The sequence below is a fragment of the Ahaetulla prasina genome, chromosome 6 (assembly GCF_028640845.1).
Source record: "Ahaetulla prasina isolate Xishuangbanna chromosome 6, ASM2864084v1, whole genome shotgun sequence".
In the NCBI taxonomy this organism is placed as follows: domain Eukaryota; kingdom Metazoa; phylum Chordata; class Lepidosauria; order Squamata; family Colubridae; genus Ahaetulla; species Ahaetulla prasina.
The window spans coordinates 83,136,744-83,162,487 of NC_080544.1; the positions used below are offsets into that span (position 1 = coordinate 83,136,744).

General features: G+C 36.1%; 1 protein-coding gene across 3 annotated transcripts in view; it reads left to right on the forward strand.

Annotated features, from left to right (window-relative positions):
* The window catches only part of MED12L (mediator complex subunit 12L), a 199,280-nt gene that overhangs the window by 38,631 nt on the left and 134,905 nt on the right, over positions 1-25,744 (forward strand). For 2 of the 3 annotated variants that reach the window (XM_058187094.1, XM_058187096.1), the window contains 6 exons: positions 2,311-2,447; positions 14,262-14,393; positions 18,310-18,436; positions 18,570-18,784; positions 19,902-20,006; positions 23,896-24,078. In XM_058187094.1, the coding sequence (XP_058043077.1) occupies positions 2,311-2,447; positions 14,262-14,393; positions 18,310-18,436; positions 18,570-18,784; positions 19,902-20,006; positions 23,896-24,078 (899 nt within the window). The remainder of the gene's footprint in view (positions 1-2,310; positions 2,448-14,261; positions 14,394-18,309; positions 18,437-18,569; positions 18,785-19,901; positions 20,007-23,895; positions 24,079-25,744) is intronic. The other variant, XM_058187095.1, reaches the window with a different exon arrangement.

Below are 25,744 nucleotides of genomic sequence, written 5' to 3' on the forward strand. Positions count from 1 at the left end.
ATTTTCCGCAATCAACTAAGTTTTTATCACTTAAACTGAATAGACACATTCAAATATTTATGTAATTAATGCTATTTAAAGTTTTCTTAGTGTTTGTGCAAGAGTCTACTCAGTTAATGTCCTTAGCATCTTTAAGGTTTCTATGCTATAGCAACTATCCCTAATATGGTACACTGCAGAGGTCTCAGACTCCAAATCTCATTATTTGGCCATGCTGATTGGGAGTTATAAGATCTGTAGCTCATGAGATCTGATGGACACTGGTTAAAGAAGCTTACCTTATAGATGTAGTTAAGTAAATCCTAAGAAAAAATAACAGCTTTATAGTTATCAAAAACATTTCAAAACCCTTGTTATCATCGTAGCAGCTAATTAGGAGGACAGAAATAGGACTTCTTTTAAATTTATTTATTTATTTATTTATTTATTTATTTATTTTGTCACACAGTATATATAAGCATAAGCATGAAATAATTATACAATATATAAGCATATATATGAGTATGAATATGTAATAATTATATTAATTGGATATAAAGAAAGGAAACAATAGGACAGGAACGGTAGGCACGTTTGTGCTCTTATGCATGCCCCTTACATATCTCTAAGGAATGGGTGAAGTCAATGGTAGATAGTTTTTGGTTGAAGCTTTGGGAATTTTGGGAAGAGACCACAGAGTCAGGTAGTGTATTCCAAGCATTAACAACTCTATTACTGAAGTCATATTTTCTGCAGTCAAGATTGGAACGGTTAACATTAAGCTTAAATCTATTGTGTGCTCATATATTGTTGCAATTGAAGCTGAAGTAGTCTTCAACAGGAAGGACATTGTAATAGATGATTCTATGAGTTAAACTCAGGTCATGTCGAAGGCGGCGTAGTTCTAAATTTTCTAAACCCAGGATTTCAAGTCTGGTGGCATAAGGTATTTTGTTGTATTCGGAGGAGAAATATTTCTGGACACGTTCAATTGTATTGATGTGTTCTGTTTCCCTCCCCCCAATACTCCCAGCAAAGAGTCAGTCAGAGGCCTTCTTTTCTCCTTTTATTTACATAGATACATGTCCTGGCCACGTCTACCCACGGGCCTGCCAAGTTTCTGGAGATAACGAGGAAATTATAGATAAGGCCAGAATTACTCACGAATATATTCTTCCCTCCATTGAGACAGTTAGCCCGCGCCAATTCATTGCTTTGTCCAAGACAAAAAAACCAGGAAGTCCCGCCTCCTATTTATAGTCTCTGCAGATGTCACTGCATGACAATTATGACTTGGCTTTCCCCCAACAGTCCTTCTGCTGCACACGCCGATCACGCATGCGCAGCCTTGCATCACTCCAAAACTGTTCTTGGGGCATTGCCAAATCAGAAGAAGGCTCCAGGGAATCAGGTCTTGCCGGCCCCTCCTCCTCCCTTTGAGTGGGTGCCAGGGAGGGAAAGGGCTCAAGAGAAGCCAGGTCTTCTCCCTCACTTTCTGAATCATCCGAGTCCAGGAGTCCGGGTCCAGGAACCTGGGTCACAACATGATGTCTGAAATGTAGTATGGGTTCCAAACAGTTGAGCTGTATTCAAGAATTGGTCTAGCAAATGTTTTATATGCTCTGATTAGTAGTGTAGTGTTTTTGGAGAAGAAGCTACGCAAGATTAGATTTACAATTTTAAGGCCTTTTTTGCGATGTAGTTACAGTGGGCTTTGGCACTTAGATCATTTGATATGAAAACTCCAAGATCTTTAACAGGGTGGAGGTCATCAGTAAGGTAATGTCCATCAAGCTTGTACTTAGTGTTTAGGTTCTTTTTTCCAATATGTAAGACTGAGCATTTGCTGGTTGAGATTTGGAGTTGCCAAGTTTTAGACCATTCAGATAAAAAGTCTAGGTCTTTTTGGAGGATAGCTGTATTGTTGGTGGTGTTAAATAGTTTGACATCGTCAGCAAAGAGAACACAATTACTTGTAATATGGTCACAGACATCATTAATGTATAATATGAAGAGTGTTGGTCCAAGAACGCTGCCTTGGGGAACGCCGCTTTTAACAGGAACAAGATGAGCATTGCCAATTTTGACTACTTGTCTGTTTGATAGAAAAGCTGTTATCCAGCTTTTCTATCTATGACTTTTCTATGACTTTTGGGAGAAAGGTTAGTGATAAGGAACACAATTAAAAGTATGTGGAGTGGGAATTCCATAAAACAATACACAGGGCAGCTCCCAATCAATACCAGTTTTCTTCCCACAATTGTAATGATTTTGATATTACAACTTAAATGTACCATCATTTTTTTCTTTTCTGGTTTTTTCTTTATCCAGGGGTTACTATCAGCCGTGTTTTGCACACATTGGAGGTTTTGGATAGACACTGTTTTGATCGTTCAGATTCTAGCAACTCAATGGAAAGCCTTTATAACAAGATTTTCTGGGGAAGCCATAATAAGGATAACCAGGAGGTATTTGCATTATTCATATTCATTTACTCTAGTGTTTAGTCATTGTATTATTTTTCAATATATTTGCTTCAAGTTTGATTTTCAGTTTGTGATTCTATGGACATAATGTAGACTTCAGGGTATCAATTAAAGTCTGAGACAATTTTTTCGTGTTGTGCCACTTCATTTATGTTATGTTTTGTGATTCCAACTTGCCAAGAAACTACATTTTTGATCTGACAATTATGTATAGAAATGTCAAATGAACAGCTGTGCATATGACAACACAATAAAAGTATTTACATTTTTCCAGAAATGATTTGATGAGAGTTGCCCTTTCCCATTCTTCTGGCATTCCAAATAAATGTTATAATGCTGATTAATTGCTGAAACCAAACATTTATGTAAACAACTATTCAAACCATTTCTATAATGCTGCAGAGAAATATATTTTTATTTTCACATTCAGGTTAAAACTAAGATTACAGGGTTGAATATTGAATACTTTCCTTTTAGTATTTGGATTTGATTGTACTTATGTAGCATATTTTGATGGAAGGACATTTCTGATTAGCTTTGATAAAAACAAGGCTAACAGCAGCATTTTTTCTTTTTATGTCAAGTAAGTCCCTTTGAGTTCAAAAAGACTTACTGTCTGGTAGTTGTAGGAACCAAGGGGAGATTTGGTCACAGTAGAAATACACATTAAAATATAGGGTTTATCTTATAGAATAAGGAAAGTGTTAATTTATTCCTATAGATAACAGCATAATAGTTTGGAAAAAAAAACTAAGTAAAATCAGAACTGATTATTATTGTGTGTATCCTATTTCCCCAGAGATCTTTTGGCCCCAACCCTGTTTGCTTTTTGCAAGGTTTTAAATGCATAGGCATTTGGGTCAGATGACCCCTACTGGTTAGTTGTTTAATCACTGCTTCAATAATGGTATTAGAATTATATTTTTAACCCAAAGATATAGTGTATTATATGGTGTCTCTTTGTGTATTTGTGTTATTTTTTTAAATTTTATGTTTTTTACTCCATCTTAAGTTACCTCATGAAATGGGCAGCTATTTCAGTGGTATGAATGTATGAATAAATAACTAAATTAGTTAATATTGGATGAGACACTTCCAAGAGATCCTGGGGCTGAAAGCTAGACTGTATAGTAAAACTAATAGTCCTCAGAAGATAAGTTCAACTTTTCACATTTATTTATTATTTGCATTTGAAAAATGTTCAATGCGAATTCAAAATTCTAATAATTGTGCTATTAATATTGATGCATGCTTATGGTTCAAAACTCTAACATGTATTATGCAATTAACCCACATAAAGTGGAAGAAATGACAAAAAAAGATGTGTAAAAATCCCTCAGTATAATATTTACTACAGAGGTTCATTTAAATTTATTCAAGAATTGCCGTAACTAATGCTATCCAAGGGAAGGGGAAAAGAGCACTGTTGAACATCTAATCAGTAAATAGTTAGGCCACAATGCTTAGAAACCTCAGTTGTTTTTATCATGTATGTTCCCTCAGTCTTGGCAAAATTGCAGGTAATTTGAACGCTGCATGAGTTCATGTAGTCCTCAATTTATGATCACAATTGGGACAGGATTTTCGGTTGTCTCAGGATGGTTTTAAAGTGACTCACTACATGCCTTCATTTATGGTAATTTTATGAGTGTTTTTACAATAGCCACGGTTGTTTACCAAATTCAGCATTTCCATGGAAATGACAAAAACATCACAAACCAATGTATTCCCTTAAAGTCTTTAAGAACAAATGCTATGTATGTGCTGATGTTGGCTTTGGCTTGCAGCTGGACAAATTGCCAATTCTCAGCTACAGAGGAATAAAATTTTTAGAAAGTTGTGAGAAGCTTTTCTGGAATACATGGTCAAAAAACTATTTTTTTGGTATGGGAGTGACACTATAGTTAGTTGGAAAACCTGCTTTCCATGATATCTGTGAGAGCTTTAGTCTTATCTAACAGATGTAGCATTTCCCTATTAGGACAAATTAAATACTGATATGATATTTTGATCATAATGACCATTAAATCATGATTCAGTTGATCATAGTTTATTGAATAAGGAAAATTAACTTACTATTTTGTATAAATCTAAAATTTGAAAAATTGCATCTGAACCACTAGATGGAACCACAAGTTTATTTCTTTGTCAAAAAAGAGCAAAAATGATACAGTTGTATCTTCCTTTAAAGCTGGAGACCATGTTCAAAAGACATGAGTATTTTTCAAAATAGTTTTTGTATTTTTTTTCTTCCTAGCAAGTTATTGATTATAATTTTTATTCAGTTTCAGCATATAAATTTTGAGCCTCTTGTGTTTATACAAGAGTGAAATTATTTCATATATACAATTTAAAAAGCCGTTAAATTATTTAGACTGAAACATTGAGAAATTGCAGTAAAACAATTTTTACTGCAATTTTTACTGCAAAATTCTACAAAAACACCTGAGTGACTAAATTTAAAATAAAAGTTAGTGTTAGCTGAGGTAAATTAAAAAGTGTCATTTGGTTGATATGGGCGGCTATAGAAAAATAAATAGATAAATAAAAAGTTACTGTATAAGTATGAGTTAACTGCTATTTAGTGTTTAGTTTTCTGTATCATGGAGAAAATCTATCCATGGGGTCAGGAAGATTCAACACTGGGCACATAATCACATTTCTTAATGAAAGTTGTGGTACCTTTATCTTTGTAAATTTGTGTAAACAAAGCCTTTGAACATAAGATTTGCGAACAAAAAAAATCATTGGATTATTTTAACTTGTGTATTTTAACTTTATTAATTATATAACATTTTAAAAATTATCCAGAATTCTTTAAGAACACATCAGGAAAAGCCAAATATTTTGAGGTAATAATTATGATTTGGAGAATAAATGTAAGTTGTGTCCTTTTTATTTCATGTTGTGGGAGAATAGCTTTTGGAAATTTTAAGAAATAAAACCTTTGGATAAAAAAAGAAAGGACAGAGGGAACTTACTCATAGCAACCTTTATCCCTTCTCTGCCTGCTGAGTTATTTACTCAGAACAAGCCTTTAAAGTTTTCCAGTAAAGTTCTTAAATAAAAACATCTTATTTAGCACTAAATTATCCTTGGGTAGCAAAAGGTTCAGTTCAGTCAACATTGCAGTTTCATTTAGCTTCTCAAAGCCATGTTTTTGTGTTCTCTTGAACTCTGCTTCTACCCTTTGATGTTATTTTTCATCTCATTTTGTGGAGAAGATACCCAGCCTCATACTAAAAGTCTGCTTTCACAGAAAATACTGTCTCCTGGTATCGGTTATCTTCCCCTGACCCAGTGGTGGGATTTTAATAATTTAACAACCGGTTCTATCCCCGAATGACCAGCTGGGTAAGTGTGACTCAGTGGTCATATGACCATGTGGGCATGGCCAACTCAACGTCATTCACGTCGATGGGCGCTTTGCCTTCGCTGTTACAACGTAATAAAGGTTAAGCAGAGAGGCAGTTTCTATAAGCAGGACAATAAAGATTAGGCTAGAAACACCACCAGAATGTTTCCTTCCTGCCTGCCTTACAGGATTAGCCCTTTAAAGTGAAAAAAACAAAAACAAAATAAGATTTCTTCCAACAACCGGTTCTCCGAACTGCTTAGAGCTGGGGTCTGCAAACTTGGCTCTTTTAAGACTTGTGGATTTCAACTCCCAGCAAAGCTGGCTGAGGAACTCTGGGAGTTGAAGTCCACAAGTCTTAAAAGAGCCAAGTTTGCAGATCCCTGGCTTAGAGAGTTAACAACCGGTTCTCCCGAATAGCCGCGAACTGGCTGAATCCCACCACTGCCCTTACCCCAAAACTACTTCTTTTGGAAAATCAGTTCTTAGAGTTATTTTTTGTTGTTGAGAAAGGAACTGATCAGAAACATTTGGCTACTTGCTTACTTTGTTTATTTTCCAACTGGCTTGTTGCAGTTTCTTTCTAACTTTCATTGTTCATGATGTGTAATATTAGTTCATGCAAAGATCCCCATATATTAAGCAAACCTCAGCCTAAACCAGAAGATTAATCTAACCCTTCTAAACAAGCTGAGTTGGAAGAAAGATTCATGTCATACATCTTGTTGTCAGTAGCTGAAATTTTTAGAAAAGCTAACACAGGCATTGAGTCAAAATGAAACATTTTCTTGAAAATAAATTCACCCTTTATTTTTGTCCATGTGGAGTGAAAAACTTTCACTCTTTTGGAAATGAATAAGAAAGCATATGCTACCAGGAAAATAGTCGGACATGATGCCTGCCCTTAATTCTTATTCCACAAGATCTATGCTAGAAGATAATTAGAAGATCTTCATTAACCATTTTCCTAATAAGAAAAGAGCTAACTGAGTAAGGAATAATCATGGTCTACTTATTCCCTTCCCATTACTGTATAGTCATATTCTTAAGAACTACAAATGAAATTAAATGAAAAAAATACAATTCATTAATATAGATCAAACAAATAGATGTGCAGATAGGGAAATATTCAGCAGGCCAAAGTATATGTGTCATTGTTTGCCCATTGAAATTCATTTGCAGGTTCTATCCCTGATACCATAGTTTACTTGATATTTTTCTTGTTAAAGATATCCCTTCCATATCTGTAGAAAAATTAGGTTAAAAACTGAGAATTTAATAATAGAAAATGTTGGTTAGAGTGGCAATTTTAATAGCAATAGCAATAACACTTAGACTTATATGCCGCTTCACAGTGCTTTACAGCCCTTCCTAAGTAGTTTACAGAGTCAGCTTATTGCCCCCAACAATTTGGGGGGCATTTTACCCACCTCAGAAGGATGGAAGGCTTAGTCGACCATGAGCCTGGTGAGATCTGAACTGCTAAATATTAGAATATTAATTCTAGTATTAAGTTTATGTGAGACTAAATCACATATAAAGATGGCTGCAAATTGCATTAACAATAGCATAATATGATATAAATTTAATAAATAATATGAATAATTATTTCAACTACTCATAATATATAGATACTATATAGCTATGAAAGTCTTGCTTTGTCGGATAATCTAAAGGACCATTTACACCAGGGGTCTCCAAACCTGGCAACTTTAAGACTTGTGCATTTCAACTATCAGAATTCCTCTGCCAGCATGTTGCCAGATTTGGCTCCTGTTCAGTGCAAGGTTCCAAATTAAGGCATTCTAGACAGATTGCTGTCTAACATCCATACTTAAGTACATCAAATCCATCATTTTGGATTACTGTTTCCATTGTTGAATTGTTCTTACTATTATTGTTTTCTGCATACAATTGTAAGTATCTGTTGGGGTTTTTTTGCAACTTAGACCCATTATTTTATGTCCTGAACTTTCAAACAATAGAGTATATGTCTTGGAATCTTGATCTTTATCTAATCGCATTGGAGTATTAATGAGTATTCTTTTTAAGCTAGTTAATCATCCATTTAATTTTATCCCAAGCAGGCCACTCATACTGGGTCACATGTTTTGTTGAAATCAAGCTATGCTATGTATAAAACTTGCCTACAGTCTGGTAAAACAAAATGTTTGATCCAAACATGAGACAAAGTAGTTTTGGCAAAATTTATTCATGACAAGTTTGTGCTGACTTTCTTGGCTACCTGATAAATTAGCTAGTCTAGCAATTCTTTTTTTTCTGAACCCTTTCCTGGCTTATTTATTATAAGAACTTGTGTTTTGATATCTTTTTTAGTCAGAGTTTGGTCAAATATTGCTGCAGTTTCTGTCTTATTTTGAAACTTGTGAAACTTATATGAAACTTCTGTTTTCATATCATTTTAGTCCGAGTTTGGTCAAATATGGCTGCAGCATGTGCTACTACCAGCTATGACTGATCTACAGTAGGCCAGTATTTCTGGTTTAAAGTTGATAAAGTTGTCTGTTTATTGATGTATTAATGTATTTTTCAGCTTGAAAGTGTTTTTTGCTTTAGTGGATCTGTGGTGGGTGATACTTTAGAAAAGGCCTCAATAACACAGTCTTAACCTCTTCCTGTTATAGGAGGTGGTTTGCTGATAATATTTGGTTGATATAGGAAAAAGATACGTTTTGCTTCATAAAAGCATTGAAGTTATTTTACAGCAGAATGTTATTTAGCATACTCTAAATGGTAATTTGGAAAGTTGTCTGTAAATCAGAAGACAGCATTACAAATATGCAGAACAAAATGATTTTTGGGAAAATTCAGAAATAGAAAGGAGAATCCTATTAGTTGATTTTGCTGAAAGTTGTATGAGAAATTTTGATTTAACTAAACATTAAAATTACCAGAATTTTCAGTTGATTTCCTGTTGTAGAGGTTGAGCAGCAAAGGAGAGATTGCAGACTTGAGAAACAAAAAAAATAACGCTGAGGATTATTGTAACATAATTATTGAAGCTGCAGCTTCTGAATTTTATTCTTTGATGCTTGGGTTAACCTTTGGGTTCTTCTCCTTTTTTTGTTAATTTACATAACATTAAAAATTTGGTAATACACAATTTACTAAGAATCAGGAATACACATGTATCTTATTTGTAGAGTTTACTATATTTTTAAGAGCCAGGATTTTTTAATTGTAGGGTGCATTTACCATTCCACAGGAAAGGAATCTACCTTTAGCAAGCAGACTTTCAAATATTAAATGCTCATTTTCTGATAGCTTAAGCTAATTTCATTTTTTTTCTATGAAGTTGAATAGGCATCTTTTCTGCTTTAAGCATCATTGAGCCAACAGGCTTGTCTTCTTTCGATTTCACAAACATAGCCATAAAAGGTATTGAAAATCTTCCATTCCTGGAAGAATTGGGTCAAAAAGTAACCATATCAATCTTCCTTTAAAGTTCTTGAAAGTTGGATTAAAATGATGTGTGATATGATTTCAGTCATCAATACATTTTTTAAAATGATATTCTAAACATTTCTGACTATTTGCATTAAGCTACTGCTAGGTGTCCAAAAATTGTCACACATTTCTTTTTAAATAGAAAATTTAATTTAGATCCCGTAAACATTTACACATCAGTTGCAGAAAGTCACTGTTGTTATTCTGAGTGTTTAGCTTTTGTGAGGCAGAACAAGCTGATTTTTCTTATTTTTGCTTTGTTTATACTACTGTCCACCCTCCACCCAGTTTTCTAGATTTCTGTTAAACAAGGAAGGAATTTTTACAGAACCGAATCCAGTCATACTTTCCAAATGAAGAGTTTATTGTTTCTTACAATGAATTTTTCCCAGCAGCATCTTCCTTACCTCTTTGGTCAGTGCTGTTAGTCTGGAACTTTACTTAGGAACATACGGGATACCCTATGCTGCTTCTGCATTGAAAGACCAGATTAGGGATAGATTGTCATGGTGAAAATCTATGTAGTTGCTAAGAGCTGACCACAATCTGTTGGCATACAATCAACCAACCAATTGTTTGTTTAAAAATTATTCCACATCTGTCCTTATATTAATAATAGATGAAGCTCTGGTACTTAATTTTGTACTCATCACTTTTAGAATCCTTCATAGGAACTTAAGTTGCAGGAAAGTATTGTATAGATTAAGCAGAATCTGGAGCATGGTAGATAAATAAAAGACGGAACAACACTCATCTTTTGTGGTTTATAGAGATTCTAAAGTTTTACAGTCAATATTTTTGGTCCAAGGCAGTAAGATACATAAGCATGATGCTACAGATATCCAGACTTTTTATAGCATCTAGCTCATTTTGTAATTCGACTCATCCGATGTAGAGTGGCCTAAGGAAGGAAATGGGCTGAATCTTCGTACTATTTGTAGTCAAAATGCTGGTAGTGCCTAAAATAGCTCTGACCATGCAGAACATTAGTTTTGTTCTTCATAAACCAAGACACGTTTAGTTGTAAATTTAGTTATATGCTCTGCCTAGACTCCTTAATCTGCTTTTCCTAGTAGAAAGATTCACTCTTACATCTGCTCTTCCTTGACTCCTCCTTGGTTTTAGCCATTGCATTCCCCTGTTCCTAATCAAAATCCCCTTTCATGCAATAGACAATATGGACATCTATAATTTTCCAACTCAGAGTAGGCTAATATAGAATCATTACCTGAAGATTATTCTGTTTCAATAAATTGTTGCTATTTCTAATAAACAGATCAAACTCTATATTCTAAACCCATGATGGCGAACCTATGGCATGCATGCCACAGGTGGCCCGCAGTGCCCTCTCTGTGGGCACGCAAGCCATCACCACAGTTCAGTTCTGCTGCACATGTGCACACGCCTCCCACCAGCCAACTGGTCATCTGCCACGCATGTGTGGAGGGGTGCGTGCAGGGTATGTGTGCGCATGCGCAAGTATGTGTGTGGTGAATGCGGAGCAGGGGCATTCATTCTGGAAAAGGTTAGCCATCACTGCTCTACACTCGGTATGCTTTTGGATCAGTCTCTGAAAATCGTAAGTTCTGGAAGAGGAAGAAGATTTCAATGCTGGTAATTGGGTGTTGTTATTCTTTTATGGTATTAACTCAATCTCAGGCTTTGGTCTGCGGATAAGATTATTTTGCATGACCTTGTTTCCAGGTGTTCATAGGAACAACTTGCTTCTCTGAAACTAGAAGCAAGTGTTTTCTATTCTAATTGTGTCACTATTAGTCTTTATTTTGTAGTATCACAATATGTCTGTATAAACAGTAGTGGGATTCAAATCCCATCGCTACCGGTTTGCTCGTGGGTGTGCACGTGCTTGCACATGCGTGTGATGCTTCTGTGTATGTGCAGAGACATCCGGGCAGGTGGGTGGAGCCTCCTGCTGCTACTGCTACCGATTTTCTCGAACCGGGGTGAACCGGTAGCAACCTACCACTGGTTTATATATATTTGTTTATTCTTTCCTTTTTGCCAATTTGATTTATTTCACATTTGGGGTTGAAGATACAGCTGGAAAAAAAGTCTGTGACAAATATTTAAATACTTAAGGCAGTTATGAAGTAAACTTTTTAAAAACATGTCTTCACGTTTACAATAAAATTGTTCTGATCACTCTATTTAACTTAATGTTGCAGATAAGACTAATTGAAGATGCACGTTTCCATAATTCTATAATATGTAATGAACACAAGAATATGTATGTATGTACGTACATATGTATGTATGTATATGTATATGTATATTTACACACATACATGCACATATACACCAAAGGTGGGATTCACTTCCCTTCCCTACCGGATTGCACACGCCAGCTGTGCACATGCACAGGGCCTTCTGCGCATGCACAGTAGTCACACATTACGTCTGGGCGGGTGGACGGAGCCTCTCATAGCCGCCGCTATCAGTTCGCGCAATCCGGACAGAACCGGCTGAATCCCACCACTGATATACACGCACATATACACCACACACATACACACACCCGTGTATATATATGTGTGCATTTGTGTATGTGTGTATATGTGCATGTATGTGTGTGTATCTATACAGATACAGATATCCTAGTTTTTATCACATATTATAGAAATACACACATACACACACACACACAAATACTTCTGCTGTATTATTCCATTCAATTGTCTCTGATTTGCAGACATTGCCCGGACAAATCCTTGCAGTTTTCTTGGCAAGATTTTTCAAAAATAAGTTTGCCGTTATCTCCTTCCTAGGGCTGAGAGAAGGTAACTGACCTAAGGTTATCCAGCCGGTTTTGTGCCTAAAGTGGGACTAGAATTCATGGTCTTTCGTTTTCCAGTCATTTCCCAGCCTGATGCCTGACTACACCAAACTGGCTCTTATGTTCTGCTATTTATTTTTAGTCAAATGTGAATGTTGTTTTGTGATTTTTGTGGACTGTGCAAAATCTATTTGGTAACAGTTTTGTGATTTTTATGAATTAAAACCACCAATACAATGTACAATAAAAGATAAAATACACAAAACTTGAAAACAAAAATATGAAAACAGTGAAATACAATTGAAGAACCTATTTAGAAATGTTGTAAGCCAGAAATAAATTAAAATATTATTAATTAGAAATACTTGAAGGATTTTAAAAGTAAAAAAAGTAGTTCTTTTAAAAAAAGCTATCAAAACTTAGTTCTTAAAAAATTCCCTTGCTGTTGTTATAGCCTTTGATATTTTTTTTTATCATTCACAATTCTACTCTGCCTTGGATCAAAAGGAGTGTTTTCTTATTCTTCCTTTTTATTTTTTTTCAATCTAATGGAACACTGAAAAGAAATTATGTAAAGGTTTCTGCTCAGTCTTACAAGGGCTATCTCTCCAGATCCACAAAGTCTTCAGGCACTGAAAAAGGACATCATCATTAGGGGTAGAGATGTAAAGCTGGATATCATCAGCATATTGATGGTTTGTCATCCTGTTGTGACAAATTATCTCATCCATCAGCTTCAGATAGACCCGTGATGGCGAACCTATGGCACACGTGCCACAGGTGGCACGCGGAGTCCTCTCTGCAGGCATGCGAGCCATTGCCCAGCTCAGCTCCACTGCACATGCATCCACACTTCCCACCGGCCAGCTGATTTTTGGATCTGCCCTGCAAGCGGGAGACACGTGGAGGGACCTACCTTTCTCCTCACTTTCTGCTGCCTGTGCCTGCCCAGATCTTCGGATATTCCCCTCCCAGTGCTGTTTTGGGAGGCGAAGGCTCCCCCCCAGCTGTTTTGGAGGCTTCCTCCCCCCAGCCATCTTGGAGGCTTCCTCCCCCCAGCCGTTTTGGGAGGCAAAGGCTCCCCCCCCCGTTTTGGAAGCTTTCCCCCCCAGCTGTTTTGGAGACAAAGGATTCCACCCCCCAGCTGTTTTGGAGGCTTTCCCCCCAGCCATTTTGGAGGCTTTCCAGCTGTTTTCGAGGCTTCCCCCCCTCCAGCCATTTTGGAGGCAAAGGCTACCCTTTCCAGCCATTTAGGAGGATTCCCCCCCAGCCATTTTGGGAGGCAAAGGATTTCCCCCCCTCAGTGCTGTTTTGAATTGTGAAGCCAAAAGGGGGGTAGTCACATGTGCATGCGTGGGGGGGAGGGTGGTTGCGCGTGTATGCAAGGATTGCACACATATGCAGAGGTACGGGGCATGTGGGAGCGGAATTGCATTATGGGTGTGGGCACATATGAGCGTGCGATAGTGTACGCACGCACACATGCTTTTGGCACCCGAGGAAAAAAAGGTTAGCCATCACTGAGATAGACCTTAAACAGGAGTAGAAAGAATACTATATCCTGTAGAACTCCACAGAGTTAAACCAGTATTGGCGAACCTTTTCGGCACTGAATGCTGAAATGGGAGCGCGTGCGTGCAAGGGGGAGCACCAGAAACCAGAAGAGCAGTTCCCCAGTGTGCATGCGCATGCTGGGAAGCTGAGCTTATGATTTCTGGCACACATGCACACTCGAAGAACAGCTGGCATGTGCCCATATGCACATGTGTGCAATGGAACCCGGAAGAACAGTGGGTGAAGGCTGATGTGTCTGGAGAGATGGCTCTGTGTGCCACTTCTGGCACGCGTGCCATAGGTTTGCTATCACAGGTATAGAATATCCCTCCCTCTCTCCCCCCCTCTCTCTTTTTCTTTCTTTCTTTCTTTCTTTCCAGGGAATCTTAATTTTTTTGAGAATGCATTTTATTAAGCTGCTCTTGAAATGTACATTTTATCTCACTTCTCTGGGCAAGCTATCTTCAAGGCTATGAATAGTGAAGAATAAGAAGGTCAGCAAATCTCAAAGTAACCAAAATAAAACATGATTTATGAGTCTTGATAAAAATGTAAAACTCTAATAAAATATTCTAATATTATATTCTTTAAAATGTTCTAACACTTTGCTTTTGTGATTTAATAGGTTGCACCTAATGATGAAGCTGTTGTAACATTGCTTTGTGAATGGGCTGTGAGTAGTAAAAGATCTGGTAAGCACCGGGCAATGGCTGTAGCTAAACTATTGGAGAAGAGGCAAACTGAAATTGAGGCAGAAGTAAGTTATCTGCTAGTCTTCATTTCTAGAGGAAAATTTGGTTTGACTTTTAGAGATCAAGTATGATGTTCCTGATCTGCAATGCAAATCTGTCTAGAGAGAAACTTTAGGATTATTCTAAAGGAGCTTTAGCATGCTTCTCATATTTTTGGGACAAAGCAATGAAAAACATTTACATATGGGATTTCCTATAGTTCACTCTGAACTTACAGAAGGTACATAATCAAAATTGTATAACTTTAAAAAAATATTAAACTGTAATTTTAAAACTGCTGAAATGATTTATCAAACTATGGTTAAATATTATCTTTTACTATATCATATACAAAAAGATTTTTAAATATAATGGATAGATGCAATAGTTCCTTTTTATTCATGTAACTCATGGAGACTTGCATTAATTATTTTGTTCTCTGTAGATAATATTTGTATGGAACCTAGATTCTCATTAGTCTCATTAGTGGCTATTTACAGAAAGGTTATAAAAAATAGTTCCAGTATTGAACAGTGTATATATTTATTTTTTTGTTGAATGTATATCTACTGCAATCAACTGATCCCTTGAGGTTTATAGCAAAGGAAAGAATAAGCAGCAATAGTTATCAATAGTTTTTTTAAAATGTCCACAATAGAAAATAAAATTAACAAATTTATAAGATTTATAAAATTATAACTGAAGTTGAGCTACTATGGAGGAATAAATCAATGGTTTTATCTTTGGAGCAATACTCAAATGGTTGCCTAGATATATGGAAATTTTGAACTTATTAGACCTCAATATTGCAACTTTGCAAAAAACTACCCTACTTGGAACTGCCTATATGCCCAAATGCTCTTAGGTCTTCATAGTTCATAGGTCCTTGATTGGGACTTGAACTATTAAATTTTTACCAGTATCAGACTGTGAATTGAATTGAATATTAAAACAATAACAACTTCATACAGAAAAATTGCTGCAGGATGTGAAAATGGAAAACATTATTAAAACAATAGAAACAAAGTCAGAATATAAGGAAAAACAGCTAGATGACAGATTAAATAGATGGGAAACCAAAACTTTGCATGGACAGCACTTGAAAAACATTGAAGGAAAATGTGTAAACAACTTGACATGGGCATGGCTTAAAATGGGAACCACTAAGAAAGAAACGGAAGTTAATACTTGCTGCTCAAGAACAAGCTCTACAAACGAATGCCCTGAAAGTGAAAATACAAAAATCCACTGACAATCCAAACTGCTGACTTTGCAATGACAAAGTTGAAACTGTTTTACATTTAATATGTGAGTGCAGCATATTTAATATGTTAGTGCAGGAAAATCATGCAAACTGATTACAAAGCTAGACATGACCGAGTTGCTAAATTAATCCACTGGTCATTATGTAAAAAGTATGATTTACTTGTATCCAGAAAGTCATGGAAACATAAAGTAGAAAAAGTTGCTGAAAATAAGAAGGTGAAGATTTTGTGGGACTTTTGAATATAGACGGATCATCATTTAGAAAAGATCATGCCAGATATCACAGTTGAAGAAAACCGAAATGTACAATTTATTGATATTGCGGTACCAGGAGACACCAGAGTTGAAGAAAAACAACTGGAAAAAAATCATGAAATATCATGACCTGGCCATAGAAATTATGTGATTATGGATGAAACATGTGACAGTGATACCCATTGTCACCAGGGCACTTGGCACCATATCCAAGAATTTTACAAAGTACATAAAGAAATCCTTTAATAACACCAGCAGAACTGTAAAAGACTGCACTACTTGGAACATCTTAAGAAGATAGTTGGTCGATACCTAGGATGCTGTATCAACCTGTATCAATCATCAGAGACAGTCAGTGATATTTGTGATACATTTTTAAATGTTCATTTAACTGAGTTCCATGTTTAATGAATAAAAGTTTATAATAATAATGCACACTGAACTCAAGAAAAAGCCTAAAAGTGAATATCTCCTAAGTATGAAGAAGAAAGAGATTAGATACAGATTAACAGAGTTGGAAGGGACCTTGTAGGTAATCTAGTCCAACCCACCCCCTAAGCAGAAAATCCTGTCCAAAGGTGCTTTTTCAAAGGAAACTTGACTTTGTTTTTTCTTGAAGATGTTTTGCTTCTTATCCAAGATGCTTCTTCAGTTCTGATTGAATGGTGGTGGATGGAAGGTTTTATATTTTTTGCAGTCATCTGGTCATTAGCACTAATTCTGAGAGTCGTTGAGGCTTTATCCGTGTCCTTAAGGTCACTGAAATAGTGCAGATGAGTGTGGAACCTTCTTGGAACAGCTGAAACGATGCTGTTGTAAACAGGTGGTGTTGTATCCCTCCCCCTCTGTTGAGAAAGGGCTGTTCAATCTTAATGTAGATGGCCTCTTTGACCCCTCTTTCAAACCTCTTTTGGTTCAATCCTCTTTTGGTTCAAACCTCTTTTGGTTTGAAAGAGGCGTCAAAGTGGTCATCTACACTGATTGAACATCCCTCTCTCACCACTAACTCCTGTTTAGATAGCTCCTGTTTAGATTAAAGTGAAACATTTTCAAGGAACAACAAAGTCCAAAAGTGCCTTTGAAAAAGCACCTTTGGGACAACCATGACCTGGATGACTGAAAATTTTCATAGACATTGGATAATTATGTAAAAGACATCCAGAAACAAACATTAATGCAAGTTAAAAATGGGAACTTACTAAATGTACAGGAAACAAAAAACTGAATTTCAAAATATTGTAATTAAAAACAAGAACAGAATGCTGTCAATGAAAAGCATTACATGGTCTAATTTCAAAAGATCAAAAGGGAAGCAGTTTCAGATAAATCTGGCACAGCCTCGAACATTAAAAAAAAAGAAAAGAAACTGAAGACCAAGCTATTTGAAGTAATGCAATCAATGGCAGAACTGAAAAATCACCAAGTGAGTCAAAGTGCAGATTGTGCAAAGAAAACAGTAGATTCAGCTCATGGAAAAAGATCACACAAACTGATTATAAACAACAATATAACATAGTCACCAAAATGATTCACTGGACTATCTGCAAAACCTGTCACATACCCGTAATGAAAAATGAGTGGGAACATAGAACTGAAAAAATAGCTGAAAATAAACATTAAAATATTGTGGCATTGCTAAATACAGAGTATGATGTTTTGGCTCATAGCACATCAGATATAGAAAATCTGCACATCTTCAAAATTTGCTTATGTGGATTGCAAAAGGTCACATTACTTGGATCCACACATATACCTGATGGATAAATAGCAATATTCTAGTTTCTTGGGAAGAACTTGATGTATATGAAAACCAACCCCAGCTAAGGAACTGGTAGCTCTGACTTCATATTGTCATATATTTTATAGTTCTAATGTGTGAGAGCGATGTAGGAATAGCCTTTCATTTCTTTAGCAAAAAACCAACAACCCAGTGACACTGCAATGCACTTTCTTAATTTATACTTGTGTTTTACTAAGCCAATATTCAGGTAACTCTTAAATTTGATTTCTTCATAGAGTATCATATTGTTCCTATTACCAATGCATTGATAAGTCATTTCCCCTTAATTTAGCTGTTCTTTGGAATTGCTGGGAAAAGAGGGGGATAAAAGCAGGGGTGAAATACAGCAGGTTCTGACAGGTTCTGGAAAACTGATAATGGAAATTCTGAGCAGTTCAGAGAACCGGCAAATACCACCTCTTGCTGGCCCCAGAGTGGGGTGGGAATAGAGATTTTGCAATATCCTTCCCCCAGGAGTGAGGTGGGAATGGGGATTTTGCAGTATCCTTTCCCTGCCATGCCCTCCAAGCCACGTCCACAGAACCGGTAGTAAAAAAAAATTGGATTTCACCATTGGATGAAAGTATTTTTTATAGCTATGATACCACAAGTCTATTATTTTATTTTATATACTTTTATAGAGATGTGGTGAAGTTGAAATCATGGATGAAAAGGAGTCCATTTCTTCAGCATCATTTGCTGGATCTAGCCTCCCTGTTTTCCAGAATGTTCTCCTTAGATTTTTAGATACTCAAGCCCCCTCATTACGTAAGTATCTAATTATATCTGTTCCAAATTTGGATTAAGTACATTTAACATTTTTTCAGCAACTGTATTACTTTTTGTATCTGCTTGGATTTATTGGGAATTTAACAAAATTCAACTTTTTCTCTATTGTCAGCTGATCCAAACAGTGGATATGAAAAAACAGAATTTGTGAACCTGGTGCTGCTTTTTGGTGAATTTATAAGGCATGATGTTTTCTCACATGATGCTTACATGTGCACTTTAATATCACGTGGAGACTTATCTGTCACTGCAGCTCCTAGAGCACGTTCACCAACTGGGGAAAACATGGACGAGCACTATTCTAAGGAACATGATATAAAACTTGAGGTAAGGAGTCCATTGTTGCCTTATCATGGAGATGAGTGGCATATAATTTTAATAAATAATGTATGTGTGCAAGATAACGTTAGAAGAAATCTGAAACAATAAGTTTAAAAGATAACTTGTGATTTGCCATAATCTTTGGGCTTCCCTGGTTGCTACTGGATGAAATGAAATAAAATGCTATTTGACTGTGACAACTATCATGTTGTAATTGTCTGGTTCCCTTTACAATAATAAAAACTAACAAAACAAAGTTTAAAAGCCACAATACAAATATAATGTTAAAAAAGTTAAAGAAGCAAAAATAAATGTTACAGAATCATTGTGCCAATACATGCCAGGCAACAGTAACTTGAGAAGTCGTAAGAAACACATCTTTGAAAGGTCACAATAGTTAGTGCAAATCTGTTATTCCTGTGGGGACAGCAACGCAGGAGAGAAGATATAGTTAGAATTTGCAAGCATTTGGAAAATGTCTGGGGGGCTCTTGGTGATTTCTGAATTTAGTGGTTTTCTTGCAGATATTTCACTACCCAACAAGGTAAAATCATCAGCACTGGGGAAATGGGGAACCCCCCAGAAACAGCCTTGAGAAAAGCCTTAGTGATGGGATATGGTCGTGAGAAGGATGAGAAGCCCAGTAGTACGAGAACAAATTTACAAGCATATATTTAAGACTGCTTATTATTTGGAACTACAATAGTATTTCCTTCCAGCTTTTAAATACATTGTAATTTATGGTGCCTTAGAGAAATTTTAATCCTCTAGAGCAGCCAAAACTGATTTGCTACACTTTTTCTTCCTCTTCATTGAAGCACCTGATCCGACAGCAGAAAGAGACATTTCCTGGGAGATCATTCATTCAATTGTAAACAAACTTACAGACTGATCTCCTGAGTACAGTCACCTCAAGCTTGTTAACTTTGTTGTTTTAAGCACAATACCAAAGATAACCTATCTTGACTGTAATGTCCATTGACTATTATAAAGTATTCACGCTTCCTGCATATAATCAGTAATCTATATTATGCTTGAATTCATATAATTTGTTATCAGTCCAAAGGGTTTTCACTACATTCTGACTCACATTTTTGTTTTTTGTCTCTTTGGTGACAATTAGGAACATAGTCTTATGGAACACATGTATATTGACTCAGGAACCACTAATATTTTTGATGATGTAGACAAGAATGACTTTAAGACAGACTTTGGTTCGGAATTTCCAGTAGGTTTAACTCCTTATTTTAAACCCACAAACTATGTATTTATTTATTCATTCTTCCCTTTGCTACATGACATCATGGAATTGCTCCGCTTATCTACTGTACGTTTCTTTTCACATTTTTCACATACCTCAACTTGTCTAGCAGAAATCTCCTTTTATTCTGCAAAACAGTATCACATTAGGTTTTCAAGCTTCTTCATCTAGTTTCACTAATGTTCAAAATGCCATTGTGGTGAATGAATCATGCACAAGTTCAAAGCATAACTTCATATTATTTTTGCTTTTTCCTTTGAAAATCTTGAAATACAAATCCTTTCATAGACTTTCTAACCACATATGCCCTTATTTGTTACTGTAACATGGATAGCCACATCATCTGAAGTAAATTTCAGCATCTAGAGTGCCAAGATCCCAAAGAGGATGTTTGAGCATAGTGTGATGTGTAGAAATACGCACTTCTGAATAATCAGTCATCAGTGGCCTGACAACAAAGATGAATGATTTCCCATGTTATAAAATAAGAAAAATAAATAAATACGTTTTATATTTTCTTGATGTAGGTATTGTACAAAAGCGTACTGTCATTGATTCCTTGATAAAATAGGAACTATTAGTTTTAGATGTTTCTGAAACAGGTCAATTGTTCCTCCCCCATTTATATAGAGTTAACTTTAAGCATTTAATTCAATGTTAGCCTGGGTTTATAGGCTCTTCACTTTATTGTGTGGTGGGCTATTTCCAATCTTTATATCAATAGCATAGGGAAGAGTTGAAAGAGCATTTTTAAAGAAACTCACTCTGGGCCTAATAATTGAGACTGCTGCTTATTTGAAACAAACAAACCAAACCAAACCAAACTGAAATGTCAGATTGTCCATTTGCTAAAATCCTGGAGAACTACTGCTAACTGACAGTACTAAGTTAATTAGATCAGTGCTGTGAGTCAATAGAAATCCTGCAGTAAAATGATTGCAAATGTGATTGTTGCAAATTGCAGTGAAGGAACTGTATATTTAGATATAACAAAATTCATATTATCTGAAAACTTACAAATATCTGCATGCACATTGAACCAAACGTCTGATAGTTCTCGACTTAGAACCGGTCCTTTAATGAGCCTTTCAAAGTTATGGTGGCCTTAGGAAGTGTGGTATATAGCCCGCAAAACACTTCTGGATATGGTAACATTATTTTATTTGTTTTTGTTTGTTTGTTAAACTCTGGGCAGCTTACAATTATAAATGTTTAAAATAGGTACGTGTATTAAAATAAACAAATACCTACAAACACAATGATTCAATAGAGATGGCAAGGGAGGGAGGAATCTGTTGTTAATTGATCAGTCACCTCCACTGTGATACTCCTCCATTGGGATCCCAATCTAACTGCCAAAGCCAGGTCTTTAGGCCCTTACAGAAGATCAGGAGGGTTGGGGCCAACCTCATAGGATGTTCCAGGTGCAATGGCAGAGAAGGCCCTTCTGGAACCTGCTCGCCAGAATAAACAGGCTGACGGGCCCCACAGCATGTCTTCTCTACTGGCACAGATGGGACGGGCCAATCTCAGTGGGATGAGACAATCCCTCAAGTATTTATCTTATTTATGTTATTTATTTATTTATTTATTTATTTATTTATTTATTTATGTTGTCAAATACATATTAAATAATATATATACAGTAAGTATAAGCATGAATCGAATATATAAAATGAATACAATTAAAGGGAACATTAGGACAGGGATGGTAGGCACACTGGTGCTCTTATGCACGCCCCTTACAGACCTCTTAGGAATGGGGTGAGGTCAATGGTAAACAGTCTTAGATTAAAGTTTTGGGGATTTTGGGATGAGACCACAGAGTCTGGTAGTGCATTCCAGGCATTAACAACTGTTACTGAAGTCATATTTTCTGCAATTGAGATTGGAGCGGTCCACTTTAAGTTTGAATCTATTGTGTGCTGGTGTATTGTTGTGGTTGAAGCTGAAGTAGTCATTGACAGGAAGGAGATTGTAGCAGATGATTTTATGAGCTATGCTCAGGTCATACCAAGTAGCCTGGTCTCATGCCATGAAGGGCTTTACAGGTGAATAACAACACCTTGATTTGCACCTGGAAGCAGACTGGCAACCAGTGCAGCTTATGGAACAGTGATGTTACATGGGCCATTCTTCAAGCCCCAAGAACTGCCAAGAATATAATGTTTTCCTCCACCATGATCACATGACCACTTTTCAGTTGCATGGCAATGGATATTCACTTAACAATTAGTTGCCAAGTACCCTCCCAATCATGTGATTTCCATTTGCAATCTTCTCTGTTAGCTTCCTTAGAAAGTCAGTGGGAAAGCAGGCAGGAAAGATTTCAGGCTGCTGCCCATCTGCTGGGAGGACTTCCCTCATTTTAGGGCTGGCTGAAAATAACTGCCTGCTGACTGGAGCTCAACCCCTCCATTGGGCTGCAAAAACTGGGCTTGCACCCCATGATTCAAGCACTCTTTCTGCAGTCTGGAGAAGGTATTTTCTTCTGCGCATGGGTTAGCAAATACAATCATTTTTTATGGTTTGGAAGGACTCTTCTTCAAGTCACTTGACTTGCAGAAGATGCCTTCCAAGGTTAATGAGAATGGGGCCTGCCTTATAGGATGGTGTGAGGCAGCTTTGGTAGGAAGGTCACATCTCAGATTCACTAGGCATGCCTGCCACTGCAGAAAAAGGCAAACCTAAGTGGACCTGGACATGGCTTCTAGGGCATGGTGGATGGGAAAAGGCCCTGCATCTCCCAGGTATGGTGGAATGGGAAGAGGGCCTGGCTGGGCCTCCCAGGCATGGTGGAAGAGGAAGAGGGCCCTATCCCTGGTGATCCATTTAATAACCCATGCAATTACTTAATGACCGCAACTGGGAGAGTTGGGATTGCTGTCATTGAGTGATGCTGTCATGTGGGCATCTTGCTTAACAATTGCTTTACTTAATGATTCTAGTCTGAATTGTGATTGTAAATTGAGAACTACCTGTATGTTTTACTCTGTCATCTAAATTTACCTAAAATATAACAGTTAGTACAGGTAGTCATCAATTTACAACCACAACCCATTGCTAAGCAAGACAGTTAAGTGAATTTTGCTCCATTTTACATACTTGCCAGAATTAAGCGAATCAGTCAGTTATTAAATTAGTAATACAGTTGTTAATGGGGAATCTGGCTTCCCCATTGACTTTGCTTATCAGAAGTTTGCAAAAGATGATCCAGAGACACTGCAACCATTATAAATACATGACAGTTGCCAAGCATCCAAATTTTGATCATGTTACCACGGAGATACAGTCATAAATACGAAAAATGATCATAAGTCACTTTTTCAGTGCTGTTGTAACTTTGAACGGTCACTTAACAAACAGTTGTAAGTCGGGAACTACCTGTACATACCTCAATTTTGGCATTAGAAATGGTTACATAATCATTATGTCTTTTTACTCAAAAGCTTTGCATTGGTTCCATTTTCTTATTACTGCAACATAAACACTAGGAAGTGGAAGAGGAAGTTGTTCATTAAAATTGTCTGTTGCTACTTTAATGGGATTTAGAGGGTTTGCTAAAATAGCAACTATTATATTGTTAGTACTGCTATTCCAACCTCCTCATTAACATCTATGGATTACACATAATTTCACTATTGCATATTTCAAGATAATTCCATATAATTTCATATATTCAAAATAAATCATAGATTTATTTCTTGTTTCTTTCTTTCTTTCTTTCTTTCTTTCTTTCTTTCTTTCTTTCTTTCTTTCTTTCTTTCTTTCTTTCTTTCTTTTTTTTAAAAAAACGCCATGTTATAAATTTAGAGGACATTTATGTTTATAACATTAAATATTTTGAATGGCCTAGATCTTTTCTCCAATGCCTGGGGAGTCTTGTGAAAATCTGAATTCAATACCAGTACAAAACAGAAGAGCTTCAGTAAATAATGAAAAGTCTACAAAGAAAGAAAAAGGAAGGGAGCTGATTTTTCCATCAAATTATCACCTCCTTCGACATTTGCAGTATGCTACACATTTTCCTATTCCTTTGGTAAGTAACCCTTCCCACCTTTAAGAGTTGTTGCAAACTTCTTAACAATGAGATCCACTTCATATATATTGTTTAGGAAATGTGTCTGTGTAACTTTATTCAGTTCCCAACTTATTATCATCTGTAGTCTACATCACAATTTAGCTGCATGGAAACTTGCTCTTTAACTGGCTTCTCCATTATTTAAGCTTCCCTGAAAAGAGTAATAGTTTAATCATAACTAAACTTATTCTGTTATACGTAACAGGACCTAATCAATTAGAAATGTAACTTGGGATGGATAGAATCTACACACAATAGAATAGAATAGAATTCTTTCCTAGCCAAGTGTGATTGGACACACAAGGAATTTGTCTTTGTGTATATGCTCTCAGCGTACATAAAAGATACTTTCATCAGTAATTCTAAGGTACAACACTTAATGATAATCATAGGGTACAAATAAGCAATCAGGAAACAATATCCATATAATCATAAGGATACACATTATGAGAAACATTATGATATAATGTAAAAGATTAGATTCTAATGAATGAATTTTTTGTTATATAGACTTCAGAGAGTCAGTTTGGTGTAGCAGTTAAAGGGATTAAGCCACAAATTGAGACTGTGAGTTCTAATCTCATCTAATGCATAAAGGCAGGTGAGTGACTTTGGGCCAGTCACTCTCTGTCAGTCCTAAAAAGAAAGCCGTGGCAAACCACTTCTGAATATCTTGCCAAGAAGACTGCAGGAACTTGGCCAGACAGATAAAAGCATTTTGTTTAGTGAAAGCACCATGAATTTTATAAAGAATTAAAAATGCTGGCCTTTTGAAAGGTGCACTATCTCACAGGTTTGAGATATTAGGGTTAGAGCCAAAGCTGGCAATCTGTGCCCCCTCAATTTTTGAAAACTAGGTTTCCTCCCAACTGTATGTCTGAAAATGGTCAGCAATTCAAATGTATCACGTTACTGCCATGCTTAAAATAACTGTTTATATATATAAATATAAATGTCAAACTCTTAAAGGCTGCAAAGTCAGGTTAACTGATATTTTGGAAATGCTCCTTATTGCAAATAGGATGAAATAATGTTTAAAGCCTACCAAAGGCTTCTTTGGATCAACTACTACTTTGTGTAATTAAGGCAGAATTAGTTTTAGTCTCTTTCACATGCTTAACCTCTTTCTTGGAACAATGTTCTACCTCCATGTTCCTGGGTTCTGTTAGAAATTCCTTTGTATAGGACTAAAGTTTTCAACTTTTTTTTTAGAAGGTGTTCTTCAGAGAATAATAATAATAATAGAAAATAGTACAGTCCCTCTTGAAAGAAAGGATTGCATGAAGTTACCCAAAAGAGAAAACTTCTGATGGAATTCTTTGAAAACTGTCTATTCTACTTAGTTCTATTGAAAGGTGCTTAATATTTCCATAGCTTTGAAGGAGATCAGATTGGGAATAATGATCTGAGACACATCTGTTATGATTTAGCAATGGCAGATGTGCAATAAAGGAACAATAAAATAAAAAATAGTATTAAATGGTACATATTTGACTCAGATGCATGCATGAGGAAGTTTTCAGTTTGTGTACTTTTTCTTTTATCTGTGATAAATTTGATTAGAAATTCTCTTCCAATAGCTTATAGTTTATCTTTGTATTAAAACCAGAAAAATAAGAAATTA